General features: G+C 41.9%; 1 protein-coding gene across 1 annotated transcript in view; it reads left to right on the top strand.

Moving 5' to 3' along the window:
• The window catches only part of ERBB4 (erb-b2 receptor tyrosine kinase 4), a 622,759-nt gene that overhangs the window by 433,172 nt on the left and 168,492 nt on the right, over positions 1 to 21,095 (top strand). Inside the window, exons 17-19 of the mRNA XM_063115870.1 lie at positions 20 to 152; positions 8,306 to 8,428; positions 8,861 to 8,959. Coding sequence (XP_062971940.1) covers positions 20 to 152; positions 8,306 to 8,428; positions 8,861 to 8,959 — 355 coding nt within the window. The remainder of the gene's footprint in view (positions 1 to 19; positions 153 to 8,305; positions 8,429 to 8,860; positions 8,960 to 21,095) is intronic.

Below are 21,095 nucleotides of genomic sequence, written 5' to 3'. Positions count from 1 at the left end.
CTTGGATACTGATTTGTAGGACCCCCCTGATTGCTGCTGGAGTGATTGGCGGAATCTTCATCATCGTCATTTTGGGCTTGACGTTTGCAGTTTATGTGAGACGCAAGAGCATCAAAAAAAAGAGGGCCTTACGACGGTTCCTGGAGACTGAGGTGAACTTTCTTTCTTTCTTTCTTTCTTTCTTTCTTTCTTTCTTTCTTTCACACGCAAATGCCAGACACTTAAAAATCCATTTTGGCTTTCTTCTCCTAAATTATTTTATATTCCTGTGCATTTATTTATTTATTTATTTATTTATTACATTATTACATATATTAGGGATTGTTATACAATTCTTCCCATCCAAACATCTCTGCTGATATTAGGGTCTTATTTGCAAAACAGTGCCAGTGTATTTGTAGATAGACCGGGTATACATCAAATAAACAAATACATAAATGAGCACCTTTCAGTTCCTTTGGTTCATTCATGTCTCCCCCACCCCCTGTGGTGTTTTTTTTTTTACCATGTACGTTGATGCATTGTGCGAGAAAGGACTCTTGATGTGATCAGTTGGTTTAGGGCTGTATTTTATGATATGCACATGCACATGTGTGCATCAGTAATATACAAGAGGAACTGAAGGAACAAAAAGCAGTAACAAACTTCACTTGCATAAATTCCAGAATTAATTTTAGATATATTTTTTTTCTAAATCAAATGAGAAAGAAGGTGGGTAAGAATGCTGCAGAAAGCAGATGAGAACTTTTCTGAATAGGAAAAATCCATTCATTGCTAGCATAGTCAATATAAATTTACTAGGGGTGTGCACGGACCCCCCCAATCCGCTTCGTGGCCCGATCCGGAAAATCCGGATCGGGCCTGATCCTCTTCATGCTGCTCCGACCGACTCCTGCTCTGCTCTGCGGAGCGAGATCCAGCTCCGCCACCGTCACTACATGGACGGCAGCAGCGGCGGTGGTGCAAGATAAGGCACCCCTCCCCCGCCCCCTTACCTGCATCCATCACGGGGTTCAATTGAGGCCCCGGTTGAAGCCAGAAGAGTCCTCGGCCTTCACTTCCGCCTTCAACCGGGGCCTCAATTGAAGCCCGCGATGGACGCAGGTAAGCGTCCCTCCTCCCTGCTCCCTTACCTGGCACCGCCGCCGCAGCCGCCTCACGGATGGTGGCGCCGGCAGCGCCAGATGAGTCCCCCTCCCCCCCCCACTTACCTGCAGGCAAAGCTGCAGATTGAGGCGATCCTCTTCACCTCGATCCGCAGCCCCCCTGACTCTCTTCGCCTCCGCCTTTTCCGGAGGGGAATTAGGCCGCCTCGCTCCTGCTTCTCTGAACCGAAGAGAAGCAGAGCACATGCCTAAAATTTACACGGGCTAGATGGACACGACTGCTTTATAGCGGTATTGAAGAACACTGGTAACTGTTGGGGCCCATTCCATATGCCACTTTCATAGTGTAATTTCCTGCTTTTTATTCCACATTATCCAAAATACTGTGATAATTGTCATTGTGTGTCCTATGATGTATAAATGTTGCAGTTATCCTGGGAAAAGTCTCTGGTAATCTCTGGTTGACCCCAGGATCTTTTGGTGTATCATTTTGTGCATCATTTGGATGCCTAGGGATGACCTAGAGATGACCCCAGGATATATGCATGTTGTAGACCTGCCCCTGGTTTGTTTATTTATTTATTTATTTATTACATTTCTATACCGCCCAATAGCCGGAGCTCTCTGGGCGGCTCACAAAAATTAAAAACATTCAAAGTATAAAACGACAGTATAAAACCATAATATAAAAGACAATATAAAAGCTCAACCAGATAAAACAGCAGCAATACAAAATTACAAATTACAAAGTTGGAGGTGAACCATGGTTCTCATTACATTCATCAGAAATATCCACCTCAAGTTCTTTAACAGGAAATTATTCCTGAAGAATTTCATTTCGAATGTCATGCTGAAGGTTTTAATCAGAAAGCTCATTGTGAACATTAAGGCCTCAGCTAGACCTACGGGTTTAATGCGATGGAGGGGTGAGGATCTCACGATATTGTTATCGTGAGATCTCCACCTCTGTTTACACGCGGCGCCTGATGGCCTTGGAGGAACAGGACGTCGCACCCACCATTTTGGTTTTTGTTTTCTTAAAGGAGAAGACCGCACGAGCGCTCGTGTTCAAAAGGTTAGGGTTTTTTTATTTTAAACATTTTTTCTGCTCCCCCTACCCCACCCCTGATTGGTGCTCTGCGTCCCGTGCGTGGTTCCCGGCTTCTCGTGAGTAACCGCGAGGAGCCGGGACAAACTGCGACGCCGGCCCACACGGTCCGCGGTCTCAGGATCAGCCCCAGACCGTGGAAAAAACAGCCTACAGCTGTAGGCCGATATCCTGAGGAAAGGGAGCATTCATCCCTGCCTGCTCCCAGGATCCCCTGTGTGTCATGTGGATGCACAGGGACGATCCCAGGGCGATCCCTGGGATATCACCCCTTCTAGCTATGGCCTAAATCATATATTGACATCAGTTTGCATCCACATCAGTTTTGTTACTGTAGCCATGGCCAGCACAAGAATTGCCCTCTGTAGTACATAACAAACCGCTTGTCTATCCTGCTGTTTTCACTAGACCTGAGAAAACCGCAAATAATTCTTCACAATTAGTTCAACAAACCATGTACATATAATGTGAGTCAAGGGTTTAACAAACATAGTGAGGAACAAAGGGGCATCTTTTGAAAAAAAGAATTAAGTTCAGGTACTTTTCAAAGGGAAGCTTCAGGAAACAGGATTTTCTTTCTGTTTTGTAATTGTTGCGTGGGTTGGCTCTGCCCTGCGTTGTGCCTTGCCTGTGGTCTGATTTACTCATGAGAATTTCTAAAATTGATTTTGTAATTGGCATGTGTGCAATTTCAAGTAGGTTTTGATTTGTGTTGCTGTTTATCTGGGTTTTTTTCATAAGTTACTAATGGGCCCAAGTGCATGTGTGGATTCATAAAAAAAAAACATTGCACACAAAGGAATCTTGATCCTATTGTGCCATCAGACCAAGATTCTGTTCTCACAGTGTTTGAATCAATGTGCACATGTGCTAGATAATGTCTATATGATCAATTAGATCTTGAACAAGGGGAGACATGATAGCACTCTTCAAATACTTAAAATGTTGTCACACAGAGGAGGGGCAGAATCTCTTCTCGATCCTCCCAGAGTGCAGGACACGGAATAGTGGGCTCAAATTAAAGGAAGCCAGATTCCAGCTGGACATCAGGAAAAACTTCCTGACTGTTAGAGCAGTACGACAATGGAATCAGTTACCTAGGGAGGTTGTGGTCTCTCCCACACTAGAGGCCTTCAAGAGGCAGCTGGACAACCCTCTGTCAGGGATGCTTTAGGGTGGATTCCTGCAGTGAGCAGGGGGTTGGACTCGATGGCCTTGTAGGCCCCTTCCAACTCTGCTATTCTACGATTCTATGTATACCCTTCTGCTACTCCTTACACATATATTTCATATTTACCACATATATATGGATGCTGGAAAGTTAATTAAGGGAAGCAAAGTGTAAAAATTATTGTGTTGGGCGTACGTCTATGGCTTTTCTCACTGGTATTTGCTTTTGTTCTAGATTAATAAAGTAATTCCCAGTTCCCGATAATTTTGCGTACGCAGCGTAGTCTGTATTCAACTAATTAAGTAGTCTGCAGTGTTCACAGAGGCATGATAATGGTGCTCAAATGGCAACGCATGGCGCATTTAGCCCAGCAAACAGACACTTTCAAACACTGCAGCACTTTCAACCCAATTTGAGCAGGAGTAGCCCTTAATTATTTTCCTTATCCAGAGAGAAGACAGGCTATTTGTCAGTGTTTAGAGGCTAGTCTTTTCTCATTTATTTTTTTACAGAAATATATATTCCCAATCAAAAGCTGTGCGCAGTTCTAATCAATCGATGTTCTTTTGACTGAATTCCAGTCACGTGTTCCGTTGGATTACAGTTCACGGTACAGGACACAGAAGTGTATCTAATTATTCACAATTACTTGCATAATGCTGGAAACCCTTAATTTAGTGCAGAAGTCCCCCACCCCCAATTTCCTTCCTTTTGAGATTATCCAAAGCTTGGATGAAGGAACCTTATGTTCAAAATAGAATAACAAATGACTGAACCATTAGGTATTTAACATGCTAACTGTATTTTTGGCTCTACTTTTATGCTGTCGAGACATTTTTGGAGTTATTTGTCAAAATTGCAATTACAATTTTAAGCTTGTGGAAGGGGGACAGATTACTGGTTTTATAAATAAATATTAATCTCTGGAACAAAGTATTTCAAATAATACATGATGGTATATTGGCAATTATTGTGTCCCATCTATTGTTTGTTTGTTTGGAGCATTTATAACCTGCCTACTAAAACCATAGTTCTCAAGATTGCTGACAATATATTACAAATATTTAAAAATGGATGAAAGATAGTGGGCAGTGGGCATTTAAAAATCCTCCCCCCTCAGATACCTGAGAGAGCGCCTTCTCCCTTACCAACCTGCGGTCATCCGAGGGCCTGCTCCTGGTGGTTCCACATAGATCCATCGTCTGATTGGAATCCACCAGGGGAAGAGCCTTCAGTGTGGTGGCCCCCCTCCTGTGGAATTCCCTGCCTCTGGAGGTCAGGCAGGCTCCGACCTTGTACTCCTTTCGGCGCCTCCTGAAAACATCTTTATTCCAAGAAGCCGTTCTTTAACATTTCATTTATACTGTTAGTTTTACTCTACCCTGTGCCTGTTTGGTGCATTCTCTTCCCCTCATTGTTTTATTATGATTTTATTAGAATGAAAGCCTATGCGGCTGGGTCTTGCTATTTTATTGTTTTACTCTGTACAGCACCATGTACATTGATGGCGCTATATAAATAAATAATAATAATAATAATAATAATAATAATAATAATAATAACATGCAGCCTTGGATTACTGTTATTGCTTCTTTTAAATTTTGTTTTAACTGTTTTATTCTGTTTTTATTTTCATTTTACCTTGTACACCGCTCCGAATTTTTTCAATGGGGAGCAGTATATAAATATTCTAAATAAATAAATAAATAAATAAATATCCTAAAAGCCACTCTGCTTCTGAATCTCAGATCTCGGAAGAAATTCTCCTGGCTGAAAAATGGCTGCCGGAGCAGCCAGCTGTTAGTACCACACATGGCAGCTCTTCCTCACACAAACTGCTGTTGCGCCTGTCTCTTATAGCTTCTGGTTCTGGTGCCAGACTGAAGTGGCCCTCAGGGAATGTGGAATAGGGAAATGTTTACAGGTCTTCTGATATTTCAACGTGTTTTAAAACATTCCTGAGAATAAGCAGCTGCTCCACGTAACTTCATGCCATGCATTGTTTTCTTCTAGCCTTCTGAAATAATAACTTAAGGTGGAAAAGCTACCATGTTTTGTGTTTTCCTCTTTTTGTGCATTACATGGTTCTGGGGAATCATCCACGGTGCTGTCTTGCAATCTCACTTTGTAGAGGAAACTTCACAGAAGCACTGCAGCACATATACATTAGGGTGACCAACTGTCAGGATTTCCCCGGATTTGTCCTGGTTTTTGTTCTTTCCATGGTGTAAGGGGGGATTTTCTATCATTTTCAATAATGTCCTGGAATGACACACCTTCCCCTTTAAGGCTGCTATTAGCATGGCAGGAGGGAATGACATGCTTTCTTGAGGCACATCATTCCCCCACCCCGAGCTCCAATTGAGGTCTTAAAGGGGAAAGTGGGTCATTCGTGGACATTATAGAAAAGGCCCCGATTGGAGTGGATGGTGGTGGTGCAGAATGAAATCCTTTCCCCTTCTCCACTCCAATTGGGTTCTTTAAGGTGGCGGGGGAATAACGTACTTTCTGCAGGACTCAGAAAGCTGCTTCCCCCCCACACACACACTAGGTGTCCTCTTTTTTGGTTTCCCAAATATGGTCACCCTAATATACATGAGGAAACCCCACTATCATGTGGTAAATTTACCACCTCAGAAATGGTTCCATGAGCCCTCAGTAATTTCATTTGGAAGATTTATTTTATTTTATTTTATCTACTAAATTTTTATACCGCCCAATAGCCGAAGCTGTCCGGGCGGGTCACAAAAATTAAAACCATGAAGAACATAAAAACAACCAACAATTTAAAAACAGTTTTGATTCCTAGAAGCTGTGGCAGATTCAAAGATCCAGGCCTTGACCCATAGAATCATAGAATCATAGAATAGCAGAGTTGAAAGGGACCTACAAGGCCATCGAGTCCAACCCCCTGCTCAATGCAGGAATCCACCCTAAAGCATCCCTGACAGATGGTTGTCCATCCACATACATGAATGTTGCTTTAGTTGTGAACATAACATCTCTAAAAATGGGGTGCATCTTAGAATCGTGGGTGTGTCTTTGGTTTGTTTTTTTCTGTTGGTGGTACTGAAATTAGTGTGCATCTTACAATCGAAGAAATACGGTAACTGTTTATTGAATCTGCTAGCAGCACAGCAACATAGTGGCATTTTATTTTATTTTATTTTATTTTACTAGGGATTGTTTTCCACATTGTTAATTCAGGGTTGTTCTGAACCAACAATCCCTGTTTCCATGCGAGCTAGATAGCCTTCTATGGTATTTCAAGCTGTTTCTGGGTCTCTGCAATCTTGGTTAACTCTGAATTCTCTATAATAAAAGAAGTGTTGAAAATATTATACAGCAATACAATCTGTAATGAAACAAGTGAATTAAGAGAACTAAATTCATTTTATTTATTACATTTCTATATTGCCCAACAGTTCTCTTGGCAGTTTAGAAAGATTAAGAGAGCTTTGGATATGGAGCAGTATATAAATGTAAATAATAATAATAATAATAATAATAATAATAATAATAATAATAATAAATAATACCCTAAAATATGTAAAATAAAACCAATGTACAAAAATATAACAATTTTAAAATGATCAACAGTAAATATCAGGACCCATTAAAATCTTATCATATGCTGTCAAATGCCAGGGAGTCAAGTCTTAACCTGGCACAGAAAATATGACAATGTTGGTGCCAGGTGACCTTACTGGAGAGAGCATTTCATAACTGGGAGGCCACCACTGAGTGGGCCCTCTCCCTTGATGCCATCCTCAGAGCCTCCCTCAAAGGGGCGCTTGGAGGAGGGCCTCAGATGAGGAGCAGAATATACAAATATGTTCTTACCAGGAGATATCTGGAGGGTATCTCTTAATTTACTTAGTTGTTTGCTTATTTTAAGTAGATGGAGTCTACTTTCCATATAAACAATGGAAGATTGGATTCAGTGGGATGTGTACTGTTTCTTTATTGATTGTGGAACTCCTTTTTTAAAAAAATGTAGAAATAAAACATTAAATCCAGTTAAATTGTGGAATTCAAGATAACATATTTTAATATAAAAACAAAACAAAACACTGTTTAGCTGTTCTTTCCCCCCTTAAAATTGTTATTTTATAGAGAGGTTTTTACAAAGAGTTTGCAGCATATGGGATGACAGTGTATCACTGTAGAATTTTTTGAAGTTACACATTAAGGTTCAGCCTCTCTCATGCCAGTAAATGGATTTTAAATGCTTTGTTATCTTACTTCAGATGATTTGTTTACTGTTATTTCATAGGGCACAACCCAGCCAGAGGTAAGCACATCTCAATTCCATTTATTTCATTGGAAGTTCTAAATGCATTCATTGGAAAACCTAAACCTAAATACATTATTTGGTCTTTCCCACTGAAATTAATCAGATTCAATTAATTTAACATTGCTTGAGTCATGACTCATAGAATCATAGAATAGCAGAGTTGGAAGGGGCCTACAATGCCATCGAGTCCAACCCCCTGCTCAATGCAGGAATCCATCCTAAAGCATCCCTGACAGATGGTTGTCCAGCTGCCTCTTGAAGGTCTCCCACACTAGAGGCCTTCAAGAGGCAGCTGGACAACCATCTGTCAGGGATGCTTTAGGGTGGATTCCTGCATTGAGCAGGGGGTTGGACTCGATGGCCTTGTAGGCCCCTTCCAACTCTGCTATACTATGATTCTATGATACAGCAAATAAAAACAAAGAATTTAACAGTCAGTGACGAGCATGAGGGAGACAGAAGATAAAAGCAGGTGTGACTTCACAAAAACCTCCGGTATTACAATGGAAGCGGATTTTAACTAACCAACAAACCTTTGGAATGAGCCTTTATAGAGACTGGCCCTTTTCACTGCCTCTTGCTTTTCCATCCAATGTGCAGTAAACACCGATTTTACTTTGCAGCTGGTGGAACCTTTGACCCCTAGTGGCACAGCACCCAACCAAGCACAACTCCGCATTCTGAAGGAAACTGAACTAAAGCGGGTCAAGGTCCTTGGTTCTGGAGCCTTTGGAACTGTATATAAGGTATGTTTCTTTGACATAGTTCATCCACTCCATTTCTCTGCCAAAACCATCAGATGATCAAGGCAGGGGAGCAGTGATATACTCACAGGTTCCAAGAATAGGCATCCTTTCTTTTCCCAGTTAAAACATTCAGCTTAGAACCCAATTCCCAGACCTGTGTTTAACTGCTGTTAGGGCCTGCTGCCTGTTCTTGTCTTAAGAATTGGGCTGTTCAGTTTTCAAACAAGTATTTTAGTTAGAAAATGTTAATTGGGTTCAAAGGCTCATTTACTCAAAGTATTAAGTCCAACTTAGATGTGTGGTAATATTATGATTGGATGGATTTCTTGTTGGCATTAGATAGATGGATAGATAGATAGATAGATAGATAGATAGATAGATAGATAGATAGGAGTAGTTGTTTCATTTCTCTTCCCCTTTTTGTCAATTTAGGGTGTTTGGGTTCCTGAGGGAGAGAGTGTGAAGATTCCTGTGGCTATTAAAATCCTGAATGAGACAACTGGTCCAAAAGCCAATGTGGAGTTCATGGATGTAAGTAATGGTTATCCAGTTTCAGTTATGCATTTTCCTCATATGTTGTTAGTAATGATGGGTGAACTTACCCCAGTGAATTTATGCTTTTCTCAGATTTTAATGAACTTATCCATGTAAGCACAAATGCGCATTCCCCCTTAAAATGAACTCTCGCTCATGTAAAGAAGCTTTTGTACATGCACAGTATCAAGGTGCATCTAAAGAGCTGTACTTTGGAAATACATTGTTCATCATGACGTTATACATCACAAAGTCATGCACCTCCTTCCTGATTTATTGTTTTCACATGGGCCTTAGCTAGACCTAAGGTTTATCCTGGGATCATCCCGGGGTCGTCCCTGCCTGCTCCCAGGATATCCTGTGTGTCATTTATACTTATTATCCCATATAGTTTTGCAGAGAATCAGGTTACAACTAAACAGACCATCACAACTTCTTCACTATATCCATATGTCACATAATAATTGTACAGACTGATAAAATTAAAAACTTGTCATGTCCTTCTCTGATAAAATTGAAGCTGCCCCCCAAAAGTATCCAAGTCCTAAGTCACTGTCTCCTGCATTTGGTTTATTAAGATCTCTAGAGCTCTAGACATAGGCCATATAGGGCTTTGCAGGCGATAACTATCCCAAATGCCTTCCTGTGTTACACCTGGCCAATGAAAGAATGTAAATGGATCAAGACTCAGGATGAGTCAGATCAAGCAAAAGTAAGAACTCACCATTGAGTCTACTCTGTGACACAGATGGGGGCAAAGAGGCATTTGGGATAAACCTGACAAATATAGAACCAACATCCATTTCTTTCGTTGAGATGTATTCTTTATTGTTCACCATCATTTCATACTATATCAGCTCTGACCCTCCTGGACTGAGGCCTTAGCTAGACCTAAGGATTATCCCAGGCAAATGGAGGGGTCGTCCCTGCCTGCTCCTGGGATCCCCTGTGTGTCATTTGGGCTGTAGCTAGATCTAAGGTTTATCCCAGGATTTTCCTGGGGTCAAACCTGTTCATCTAAGTGCCACACAGAGCATCCAGTGCTCAGGCAGGGACGAACCTGGGATGACCCTGGGATAAACCTTAGGTCTAGCTACGGCCTTGGATGTACAGGGATGATTCCTGGAAGACCCTGGGATACAGGCCTGGTCTAGCCATGGCCAGAGACAGCCAGACCACTTATATCCATGCTCTAGTAACTTTCAAATTGGACAAGTGCGATGCCTTGCGTCATGCATTGAAGACTGTTTGGAAACTGCTGCTAGCTGGGAACGAATGGAGGGAACATGATGACACAACTTCATTGGTTCGCTGTCCATTTCTGGGCACAATTCAATGTACTGGTGTTTGTCTTTAAAACCCTAAACTGCTCGGGGCCTCGGTACCTGAAGGATTACCTTCTCCACAATGAATTTTCCCATACACTTTGGTGGAATGTTTTCATTTCTTTTGACGGAAATGGGGGGAAAGTCACAATGGTGTATCCCTACCCTATATCTCTTCTGTACCAAAAATTAAACCCAAACAGAGCAACTGAGGATCTGATACAAATTCTACAGATCTGCATTACACATACAATAGAGCAGCTTGCAATTGCACATGAAGAACTATACCACAAACTGGCAAAATCCATGGATATGAATGTCACCTCTATACTAATGCAATGTAGGAAGACTCCCCTGGGCACTTTCTAAAAATAGGGTTGGTTCCTTAGATGCTTTTGAAAATTCTACCTTTGGCCTTTATTCTGATGTAGGCTATTGGTACCTAGTTTAAGAGTGTGTTTCAAATGCTTCCTCCTGTAAGGATATGGTAAGGTGACATTTTTCTCTGATGGCATGTGGAATGAGTAAAACAACCTGTGAGGTGGCAAATGTTTTATTCTGATTCATATGCACAAATGTCTGTCTTAGCGTAGCCCATTAGAGAAACAACACAAAAGATATGCAAGAGTGGATGCCTGTTATTCCTTGGAAGACAAAGAGGTTAACAGTACGAACCATTGCTCTTTTTTTTTGGTTAAATCTTTTAATGGTGGTGGGAAGAAAATGAAACGAAGGAGTGCTTTGTGACCAGTTGGGCCCTTTTTAAATGCTGCGCTGCTAAAGGAGAATTGGCCATGGCAATTTGGCAACTCAGCTGTCATTTTAGTACCCTTGAAAACTTTCTAATGTATCCGTAATGACTATAATGACATAATGCATCATGCTAGTATGTGATGTGAGCAGCCCCCTCCTATATTCCTCTCAACAGGGGACACTGAATTGAGTAGCAAAGAAAAATCCCTATGCTTGAATGGTGACTTTTCCTAGCACAGCAACTAGTATTTCTCATTTGTCTTACTCAAAAGTTATTGCTTTCTCCTTCATCTTTCCTTTGCTTTCCCTTCTTTCTTGCAAGGATCTTGTCTAATAGAGATCAGAATGCATCCAAACAGTCCATAATTTGATTCAGGATTAAAATAATACTAGGGTAACTATTACAAAAGATGTGCATTTATTAATCTTATATTATTAAATGCATACTAATGCTTCATAGTTGCATCATGTTGCTAAACTTGAATGCTCAATAACAAAACGTTATTGTCCCACTGAGTTTGGAAATTCTGACATAGATTTCTCCTGAGAGCTCCACGTGTAGTAGTCCAGTTGTCCCACAAGGTACAGTGAGTTGGCCACCTCAAGCAGCTGTTTTCAGATGTGAGAGCAGTTAGTTGCTGGTTATTTAAATTATTATTGTATTTTACTGCCAGAGAAGAGAAGAGTTACTTAGTATATGATTTTCTGCCTCAGGTGCCAAAATGACTTGAATTGCTTTGGGTACTATGCACCTTGACCTGGGCAGGAGACATCATTTGCTATTCTACCTCGGACATTGTCTTGGGTCTGCCCTGCAACTGCAATACCTTAGAGCTAAGCTATCTAGCTCCTCAGTTTTAGAAAAGTTTCTCTTAACTCTTTCCCGAAGGAAATGGGGTCATATAAAGAACTCAGCTTGGATTTAGCAGCGTAGGTACTGCAAGAATTGTTAAGATGATGTCTAGAAAATGAGCTTGCTAGAGCAAACCAAAGGCATTGCAACATAGTTCTGCTACTCTGGATTCTAATTATCCTACAAAGGAAGTGAGCTGTTTTGCAGAGTGCAGACTTCGAAAGGAGATGAGATTTGTTGCAATATGCTTTGCTTTGCTTTAACAAGTTCGGCATGCCCCATTTGTTGATAATCCTGTTTAGCGAAGTCCTGAGAACAAAGGAAATGCCAGGAGATCACATTTTGGCCTTAGCTAGACCTAAGGATTATCCCAGGCAAATGGAAGGGTCGTCCCTGTCTGCTCCCGGGATCCCCTGTGCGTCATTTGGATGCACAGGGATGATCCCGGGACAATCCCAGGATATAGGCCTGGTCTAGCCATTGCCTTTAAATCAGCTGTCTCAAAGAGGAAGAGTCTCTACTTCTGCTCATTGAACCATAGGGTTTCTATTTACTAATAGAATAATCATTATGTCCTTGTGGTTGATCTGGTGTATGGACTCCTGAAGTGGGATACAGATGAGGGAGCCTAAATAACTTGGAGACTTGGGAGGCAGAGGCTAGAGTATAAAGGTCATTCACCACAGAAACAGCAATGCATAAACACCTAGTGTGGAGTATGCGAAAGATGAGGCAGGTGTTAAGAGACTCACCAATTGGTTGTGTGGAAGCTTTTCAAAGCAACATTAATTTTTGTGATGTATGAAGTCCCTCAGCACTCCTTTCTCTGAATACACCGTAAGTCAATTGACTTGACGATGTCATGAATTCCTAACTAGCTATGAGGCTGTTGCCAAAAGCCTATGGCTTATCATCAAAGCAGAGAGATATCCTATACATAGTGGAGTGCATTCCTGATTAGAAAGTAAAATAAGCTATCTGGAAACTAGTAAAGAAGGAAATCAATGAAGTCTGACACAACTCATCAGCCTGCCGCCCCCCCCCCCTCTAAAAAAAGGAGTCTTGCATTTCTAGGAGATGATGTTGCACAAGCTGTAATTTTATCCAGGGTTTTGATCCACTTACAAGTTTAATCTAACCTCTGTGCACTTAAATGTTTCATTATCTCTTCGGAAATAATTAGGGGCTGCAAGCAGAAGTCCACATACGTAGCGTTCCTTGGGAGTCCCCAAGCTCATTGAGATGAAGACAGTTTGACTGATGCTGGTCAGCCAATACTGGGCCAGAAGCTAATAATAGAAGGCCTTGCTGCTTAGCTAGGTGAGGAAGTTGGCTTGGGAAAAATTAAACTGAAGGTTTGGGGATGTATGATTTGAAATAAATTTCCCATTCTCATTTGTTTCCTGGGAAGAGAGCCTGCAAAGGGAGTTGGTCTCTTTTATGGTTTTATAATTAAAATCTAGGGCTTCTTGACTTCCTCCAAACGTACCGTGTCTCTCCAATATCCCTAGAAATAGCTTTTCCTGACTGGGGAGAGTGTTTTGTTTAGTGATGCATAAAGATAATAAATAATACTGACCAGTGCTTTAGCAGCTGCCATTCCTACCAAGAATGCAGCAAATAAATTAAGGTAGCTCAAAGGGGGCCTGATAGTGTGATTGCAAAGAAAAGAGAAGGAAATTGAGGTTTACTTGGCTTGATGAGTGCAGGCATTGGATCTCTTTTCTCAGTGTAGTTAAAGAACAGGTATATGTTTTATTTTGTCATTCATGCAGAACAACCATGGTTGAAACTCTGTCAATACTGAGCAGAAGTTGCAAAAAGGCAGCCTATTGCATTGACTAGATTGGCTAAGCCACCCGACGGCATCTATCGTGTTCATGCCTGTTCCCTCTGGCAGTCACACATTCTGGCAAGATGACACTCACATCAGTGAGACTTCTTTTATTGAGGAACTCAACGTTAGACAGGCTTAGGGTGACTAGGGTGACCCTTTGAAAAGGAGGACAGGGCTCCTGTATCTTTAACAGTTGCATAGAAAAGGGAATTTCAACAGGGGTCATTTGTATATATGGAGAACCTGGTGAAATTCTTTCTTCATCACAACAGTTAAAGGGCAGGAGCTATAGTAGAGTGACCAGATTTAAAAGAGGGCAGGGCACCTGCAGCTTTAACTGCTGTGATGAAGAGGAAATTTCATCAGATTCCTCATATATACAAATGACACCTGCTGAAATGTCTTTTTCAGTACAACTGTTAAAGATACAGGAGGACAGGGCTCCTGTATCTTTAACAGTTGCATAGAAAAGGAAATTGCATGTGTCATTTGTATATATGAGAACCTGGTGAAATTCCCTCTTTATCACAACAGTTAAAGTGCAGGAACTATACTAGAGTGGCCAGATTTAAAAGAGGGCAGGGCACCTGCAGCTTTAACTGTTGTGATGAAGAGAGAATTTCACCAGGTTTCACCCTGCCTTCCTTTTCATATGGTCACCCTAGACAGGCTTAATGTTTACACAGTCACTAAAACACACTTAAAAGCTGAACGATGGTTAGAAAGCATTAGGCTCTTTTTCTGAAACGATCCTTAAGGCAAACACTCGGGGTGGTGTGTGTGTGTTTAGGGTATGCCACCATCCTATTTGAGCTTCTCCAGATGCCGCATACGCTGGCACCTCAAGGGACATGGTCAATCACCTAAAACAAAGTCCCAGGGAAGGGTTGCTCTGAGCCACCAGAGCCGGACAGAGAAGATCGATCACCCACTTGTCAATCTCACTGCTCATCTACACCAAGCAGGATATTCCACTATGAAAGCAGTATATAAAAGGCAGGAGCCACACTACTGCTTTATAGTGGTATTGAAGTGCACTGACAACTGTTTGGGCCCATGACACATAGCATATTCTGCTTTCATATCACTTTCATAGTGTTATATCCTGCTTGGTGTAGATGTGTCATGGGCCCTAGCAGTTGTCAGCGCACTTCAGTACTACTATAAAGCAGTAGTGTAGATCCTGCAGTGCTCTTCAATAATGCTATAAAGCAGTAGTGTGGCTCCTGCCTTTTATATACCACTTTCGTACCACTTTCATAGTGGAATATCCTGCTTGGTGTAGATGAGCCCTCGGCCTGTCACAACTGAGCTGAACCTGGTTACCATGACTTTAGAGAAGGTTAAACCTCAGGCCCAGGAGTCCCATCCTTCTGCTAAGGACTGGCAACTCCTTGCCACTTGAGTCTGGCCACACACATGCAAGTCCAAGTCTATGAAAAGCCTCGCGGTACTTTTCATGGGACAGTTCTTAGATATCCAAAGTCCAAATAGCAAAGCGTCCATGTGCAGAGTGCTTTCAAAGTCCCAAGCAGGGATGGAATCCAAAACAGGAGGAAGGTCAGGCGTTGCGTCGAGAGATGAAACCTAGCAAAGCTTTTTCAGCTTTGCACCAGCAGTTAACACCTGTTAAAGCCACTTGACGGACAGATGCTCTGACCTGCAACCCATGGCCATGTGCCAACAGGGCAGGATGGTACAACCCACTTTGATGATGCTACAATCTGAGTGACGGCTTCCAAGAGCGGCCTCCTCCCTATCCAAAACACTCTGAAGTTCCCAGAGAACCAGCAGCTTCAAGGCCGCAACAGGGAGTAAGCAAGCTAGATCCCGTGGGAACTTCTTACAGATATAAGCTTGCAGAGGACATCTGACATTCTCAAACTAATAAATCTACCTACTAGGTACAAGGCCGGCCTTGTACCTATACCTGACAGCATCTTCCTTGTACCAAGAGTGCACCAGAACTGCAGAGAGGCACTTCCATAACTGCCTGTCCACTGTGGGACTCTTTTTTCTCTCCTGAAAACATGCAATTCTGAGCCTGAACATTTTCAGGGAATACTGTAAAGAATCAGGGCCCCACCATTTTCTGCCTGGTCAGTAGTGGGATTATTCTGTTTTGTTTCATCTCAAATGGCAAGGTTCTGTGGTAGGAAGACTGTGTCACCTTGAAAATACAGCATACAAATTGCCCCCATCATGTTGCTGATCCCATTACCAATCCTTTCAGGCAGAGAAGGTCACTGTGAGTACAACGGCAATTTCCATCCTGTCCAGAGATGCCGAACTTGGAGCGCCATCAGATGAGCATTTTATTGCATGCTTGTTCCTGGGCACTCACAGATTTTTGTGGGTCCCTCTCACGATGACGTCTGCCTCCCACACCGCCTCCAGCCTCTTCTAGCCTTCTTTGCACAACAAAAACACACCCCAATAAGTCTGATGGAAGTCGCTGCTATCTCCTGCTGTGTGAAGGAGAAGCAGCGGGATCAAAATGGACTAGGTGCAAGTTGTTTACTTCCTCTTTTGAAAGAGGAAGTAATGAGGGACAAACCCGCGGGCGGTTTTCCCCTGTGTGATGATGCTCTTGTTCGTAGCTTGGGGGTTCTTTCAGATCCATCATTGTCACTTGAGGCTTAGGTGACCTCAGTGGCACGGAGTGCCTTCTACAAACTCCGGTTGGTGGCCCAGCTACACCCCTATCTGGACAGGGATAACCTGGCTTCAATTGTCCATGCTCTGATAACCTCCAAGTTAGATTACTGCAATCCACTCTACGTAGGGCTGCCTTTGAAGACGGTTCGGAAGCTGCAGCTCGTGCAAAATGCAGCGGCCAGATGGATTTCGGGGACCAGAAGTTTCGACCCTATAACACCTGCTCTGGTCTGCTTGCACTGGCTGCCTGTATGTTTCCGAGCCCAATTCAAGGTGCTGGTTTTGACCTATAAAGCCCTACATGGTTTGGGACCGCAATACTTGACGGAATGCCTCTCCCGACGTGAATATACCCGGTAACTACGTTCAACATCTAAGGTCTTCCTCCAGGTGCCGACTCCGAGAGAGGCTCGGAGTGTGGCAACAAGGGACAGGGCCTTTTCGGTGGTGGCCCCCAGACTATGGAATGCTCTCCCTGATGAAGCTCGCCTGGCACCAATGCTGCTATCTTTCTGGTGCCGGGTTAAGACTTTCCTCTTTGCCCAGGCATATGGCGGCACATCTTAATCACCCACATGTTTAGTTTTTTAACGGTTTTTAATGCTTTATGTGTGTATGTTCTGTGTTTTAAAATTTTAAGTTCTGTATACTCGTTTTTATCTTAATTTTAGAATTTCTGTAAACCGCCCAGAGAGCCCTGCCTATAGGAGCGGTATATAAGTGCAATAAATAAATAAATAAATAAATAAATAAATAAATATGTTCCTAAGAGTTAAGCGTGACATGTACCAGCCCTTTGGAAGAATTGGCCTCTAGGAAACAGCATTCTGATTACTAGTGAGAGTTTCTTGCTTTTAGATATTTGGCAGGAAGCTGTTTCAAGGCTATGTCCTCTCTCATTGCTAGCTTAACTAGTAATTTGCTCTTTAAATATTTACACTGGTAAACTTCTCTTCCCAACTTGTACGTTTTTCCTGAATAATTGTAGTGAAATAAATTACTCTTTATATACAGGAAAGGGCAGAGGAAACCAGATTTCTGACACTGGATCATAAATTGGGGGGGAGGACTGAGAGCCATTGATAACTGCCCAACGTTCTGACAACTGTATGCGGATGACCAATTCTAATTTAATGTTTTTGGTGTGCATTCCTCTGCTTGAGTCTGTCTGTCTGTCTGTTTATTTATTCGGTACTAACATGTTGCCATTCAGTGTAAACACATTTCCAGGACAGCTTACATAAATCAAATAGAAAACAATAGAAATCAGTTTTAAAAATATAACCATAATAGCAGGTGAGACTCCCTGGGGACAGCATTCTGTAAATAGGCACAACGACCAAGCAAGGCCTCTCTAGTTGTCACCTGCCTGGGGCACTCAGAGAAGTTCTTCCTAAGATGTCTTGAGCATATGAGCATATGCTAGACTCATATTGGAGTAGGCTCTCCTTCAGGTATCCAGGCCTCAAGCTGTATAAGCACCAGCTTTTTGCCCAGAAACTGACCAGGAACCACTGGATTGTTTCAGCACTGTGTTCCCAATTGTCCCTTTTGCAAAATGTTATATTGGACTTGATCCCTATGCTTAGCTGAACTAGGACCACTGCTTTATGGAGGCAACAAATACTTAATCCTTATGTATCTGTGGGCATGTCTGTATGGGAGTAGTCCATGATCCCATTCAGAACTCTAGTGAAAAACTGGAAATATGGGGAACTGTACCTCTCCCCACCACCACCAAAAAAAAGGAGGCCTTGTATTTCCTTATGGAGTGTGGACTGCACCACCTTCAATTCCTTTGTAATTCCCCTGGACTTCCATGCAAAGCTATGGAAGATCTCTGTGGACTGTACCTGTAGGGATCAGATGAATGGGGCCTTGGAAGGGGTGCTAGACTATGTGGATATCTCCTAAGTATCATTGATATGCAGCAATCCATATACCATGAGCTCAACAGATCTCAAGAGCCAGTAAGAAAGCAAGTTTTTGAGCCAAGCAGTTTGTGTGGGGCAGAACCAGTCCTGTCATACTCACATATTTCTGGTACATGGTGGGGGGCTCTTGCTTCATGGGCAATAGGAAGCCCCAAAGAAACACCAAGAGTACTTCCAGCATTTATTATATTTTGCCAGAATTTCTAGCTCCTCACATTCTCTTGGAAACTTCAGTGTGGAGTGATGCTAGAATTCTCCTGCTCAGTCCCTACAGATTCAGAATTTGTCTGCTGCCTTAAAGTCTGCCTTAGTATAAAGAGAAGGAAATATTTCAAATTAATAAAATGAGAGGCATAATTACCAGTCAGTCTCTTTCCGTTATAGTAAGCGAGAAAGAGAGAGAGAAACAGGCAAAGAACATCCAGCTTTAAAGGCTGAATTTGTTACCCAGAACTGAGCAATTAGTGCGAATGCTTTACAATAAGAAATTCAAAGTCTATATCAAAGAACTTCTTATTATTTAGGAATTTTCTCTGCATGCCTCCAGCTTGTATTAGCAATTCAGAGTAGACACGTTGGTATTTCAATTTCTAAATGGTAATGTATATGCCAGGTTGCTGTTAGGCTGATAATAAATGAAGGTTTTATGAGTTGTGTGTTAATAATACAAGGTATTATTTTCTTCAGCGTATATGCACTGCCTTCCAATAAGTGTGCTGTATGATTCAAGGTTAACAGTCAATCAGCACATGTCTGATTGAAGCAGAACTGTCTAGATATTAAAGTCAATCAAATAGGATATATATAAATATAATTTGCCAGCTAAGCAGTTTTTGAAAACTTTATTTTCTAAAAATGTATCGCTCTATAGTGATAAGTCATTACTTTCTAGGTTCCTCATGATAACAGATTGAACTCAAGAACATGATAATGTACCTCAGCTCAATGACTCGGAAATCAGCAGCAAAACATAAAGAGACCCTGAAAAAGAACACTGTGCCATTAATCACTGTTGTTTCAATGTGCTAAGGAGCCAAGCATTTAGAAAAGGGGCCATTAGGTTAAGGACATCAAACAGATTTTTTGCTGTGGTGTATTAGATATAGAGTTGTGCGCGCACACAGGGCAAGGTCATTGGAGGCCTGATTTCTAGTGCCTTACCATTATGTAAGAACAGCCTGAACTTTGAACATCTGTCAGTTTTGTTCTTAAGATGGACAAATCAACAAATAGAATTGCCGGAGAAACAGAACTCACTCAGATTCTTTTTAACTTTCTAGCCTGCCACATTTCCAGGATCTGAAGGATGATAACAGCTGAAAAGCATGCCGAGAAAAAGCCCCCACATTGATTAAACTCTGAGCCAAAGCTACTCACAGTTTTTTATGAACGTTTTTGGCATTTTTTTTTAAATGGCCTCCTTTTAAGCATTTATTTTAGACACTCTTTGCAAAAACGTTCACTTAGGTTGCAATCCTATGGCCACATCTGGAAGCAAGTCGTAGTAGATTCAGTGGGTCTTACTTCAGAGTAGATATGCATAAGATTGCTTGGTCTATCGCAGCGGTTGGGCAACTTGTGGCCTCTGAAATGTTTTGGCTTACACCTCTCCTCAGCCCTAGCCCTCTTACCCCATGGTGAGGTATGCTGACAGTTGTTGTAACCCAAAGTTGCCGATTCCTGGTAGATCATTAGATTAGCGACATAACATTATGATTATAACGTCCCTCCGGAAAGCTGCTTTCTGAGCCTAGGAGTTCCAGACACGCTCCAACAAGCCGGGCCACGCTCTGCAGTCCCATATTACCTTGTCCCCTAGTCCAGACATTGCTGCTCACTTTCCTTTTGGGCAGCAAAACCACTTCTGTCCCCCTATCCCAGATAAGGGAACTTGGAAGCTTGGAAGAAGCATCAGGTAAAGAAGGCCTCTGGCACTCCATTGAACATGTCAGCAGCCAGGTTACCTGCTCATGCCATGAAAGCAGTCTCTCTGTCTACGATGGCTGGCAAAATGCAGCGTTTGGCTGCTGGCCACCTCTCTGCCCCCTCAGGCACCAGCTTACAATGGTCTTGTTAAGAAATTAAGAAATTTGGGGTGCTGGATATAATAGTCTTACAGCCCCTTTTGTATCTTAAAATGCATCACTTCACTTCCACAATGCACAGCTGCTACATTTCTGATGCTAGAGTAATAATAATAATAATAATAATAATAATAATAATAATAATAATGGCAACCCTGTTATTTTTTAAAAAATGTTTCTACACATGTGCAGACTTTCACATTTTAAACTCACTTAAGGTGAATCCTATCTATCCATGTTTAGACAGAATCCTATACCTGTTTAGACAGAAAATAGCCTTACAGCTCCCAGCCATGCTAGGGGATTCTGGGAGTTGTGGGTCTTTTTCTTGTGTAAATATGCAGAAGATTGTGCCTTTAACTCATCATGTCATGCCAGCATGACTACTGGAATAAAATATGATTTCCTTCTGCGGCCCTGATCCTGAACACACTTACTTAGGAGTAAGCACCATTTTGTTATAGAAAAGGATAATATATATTTTAATTAAAATTTAAAAATAAGCATCTGTGACCATGTTCACAATTTTCCTATGGAAAACCTGCCTCGTTCAGTGCAATTATTTGACTAGGACTGAAATGCAGATAAAAAGGACTGGAGGAGAGGCACTCTGTATATGTTTAGGGGCATTAATCAAGATTATAGTGTGCAAGAAGGAGAGGAATAGGTTGAGGAAACACCAGATCCAA

This window comes from Elgaria multicarinata, chromosome 2 (genome assembly GCF_023053635.1).
Source record: "Elgaria multicarinata webbii isolate HBS135686 ecotype San Diego chromosome 2, rElgMul1.1.pri, whole genome shotgun sequence".
Classification (NCBI taxonomy): Eukaryota; Metazoa; Chordata; class Lepidosauria; order Squamata; family Anguidae; genus Elgaria; species Elgaria multicarinata.
This window is presented reverse-complemented; position numbering and strand designations above follow the sequence as displayed.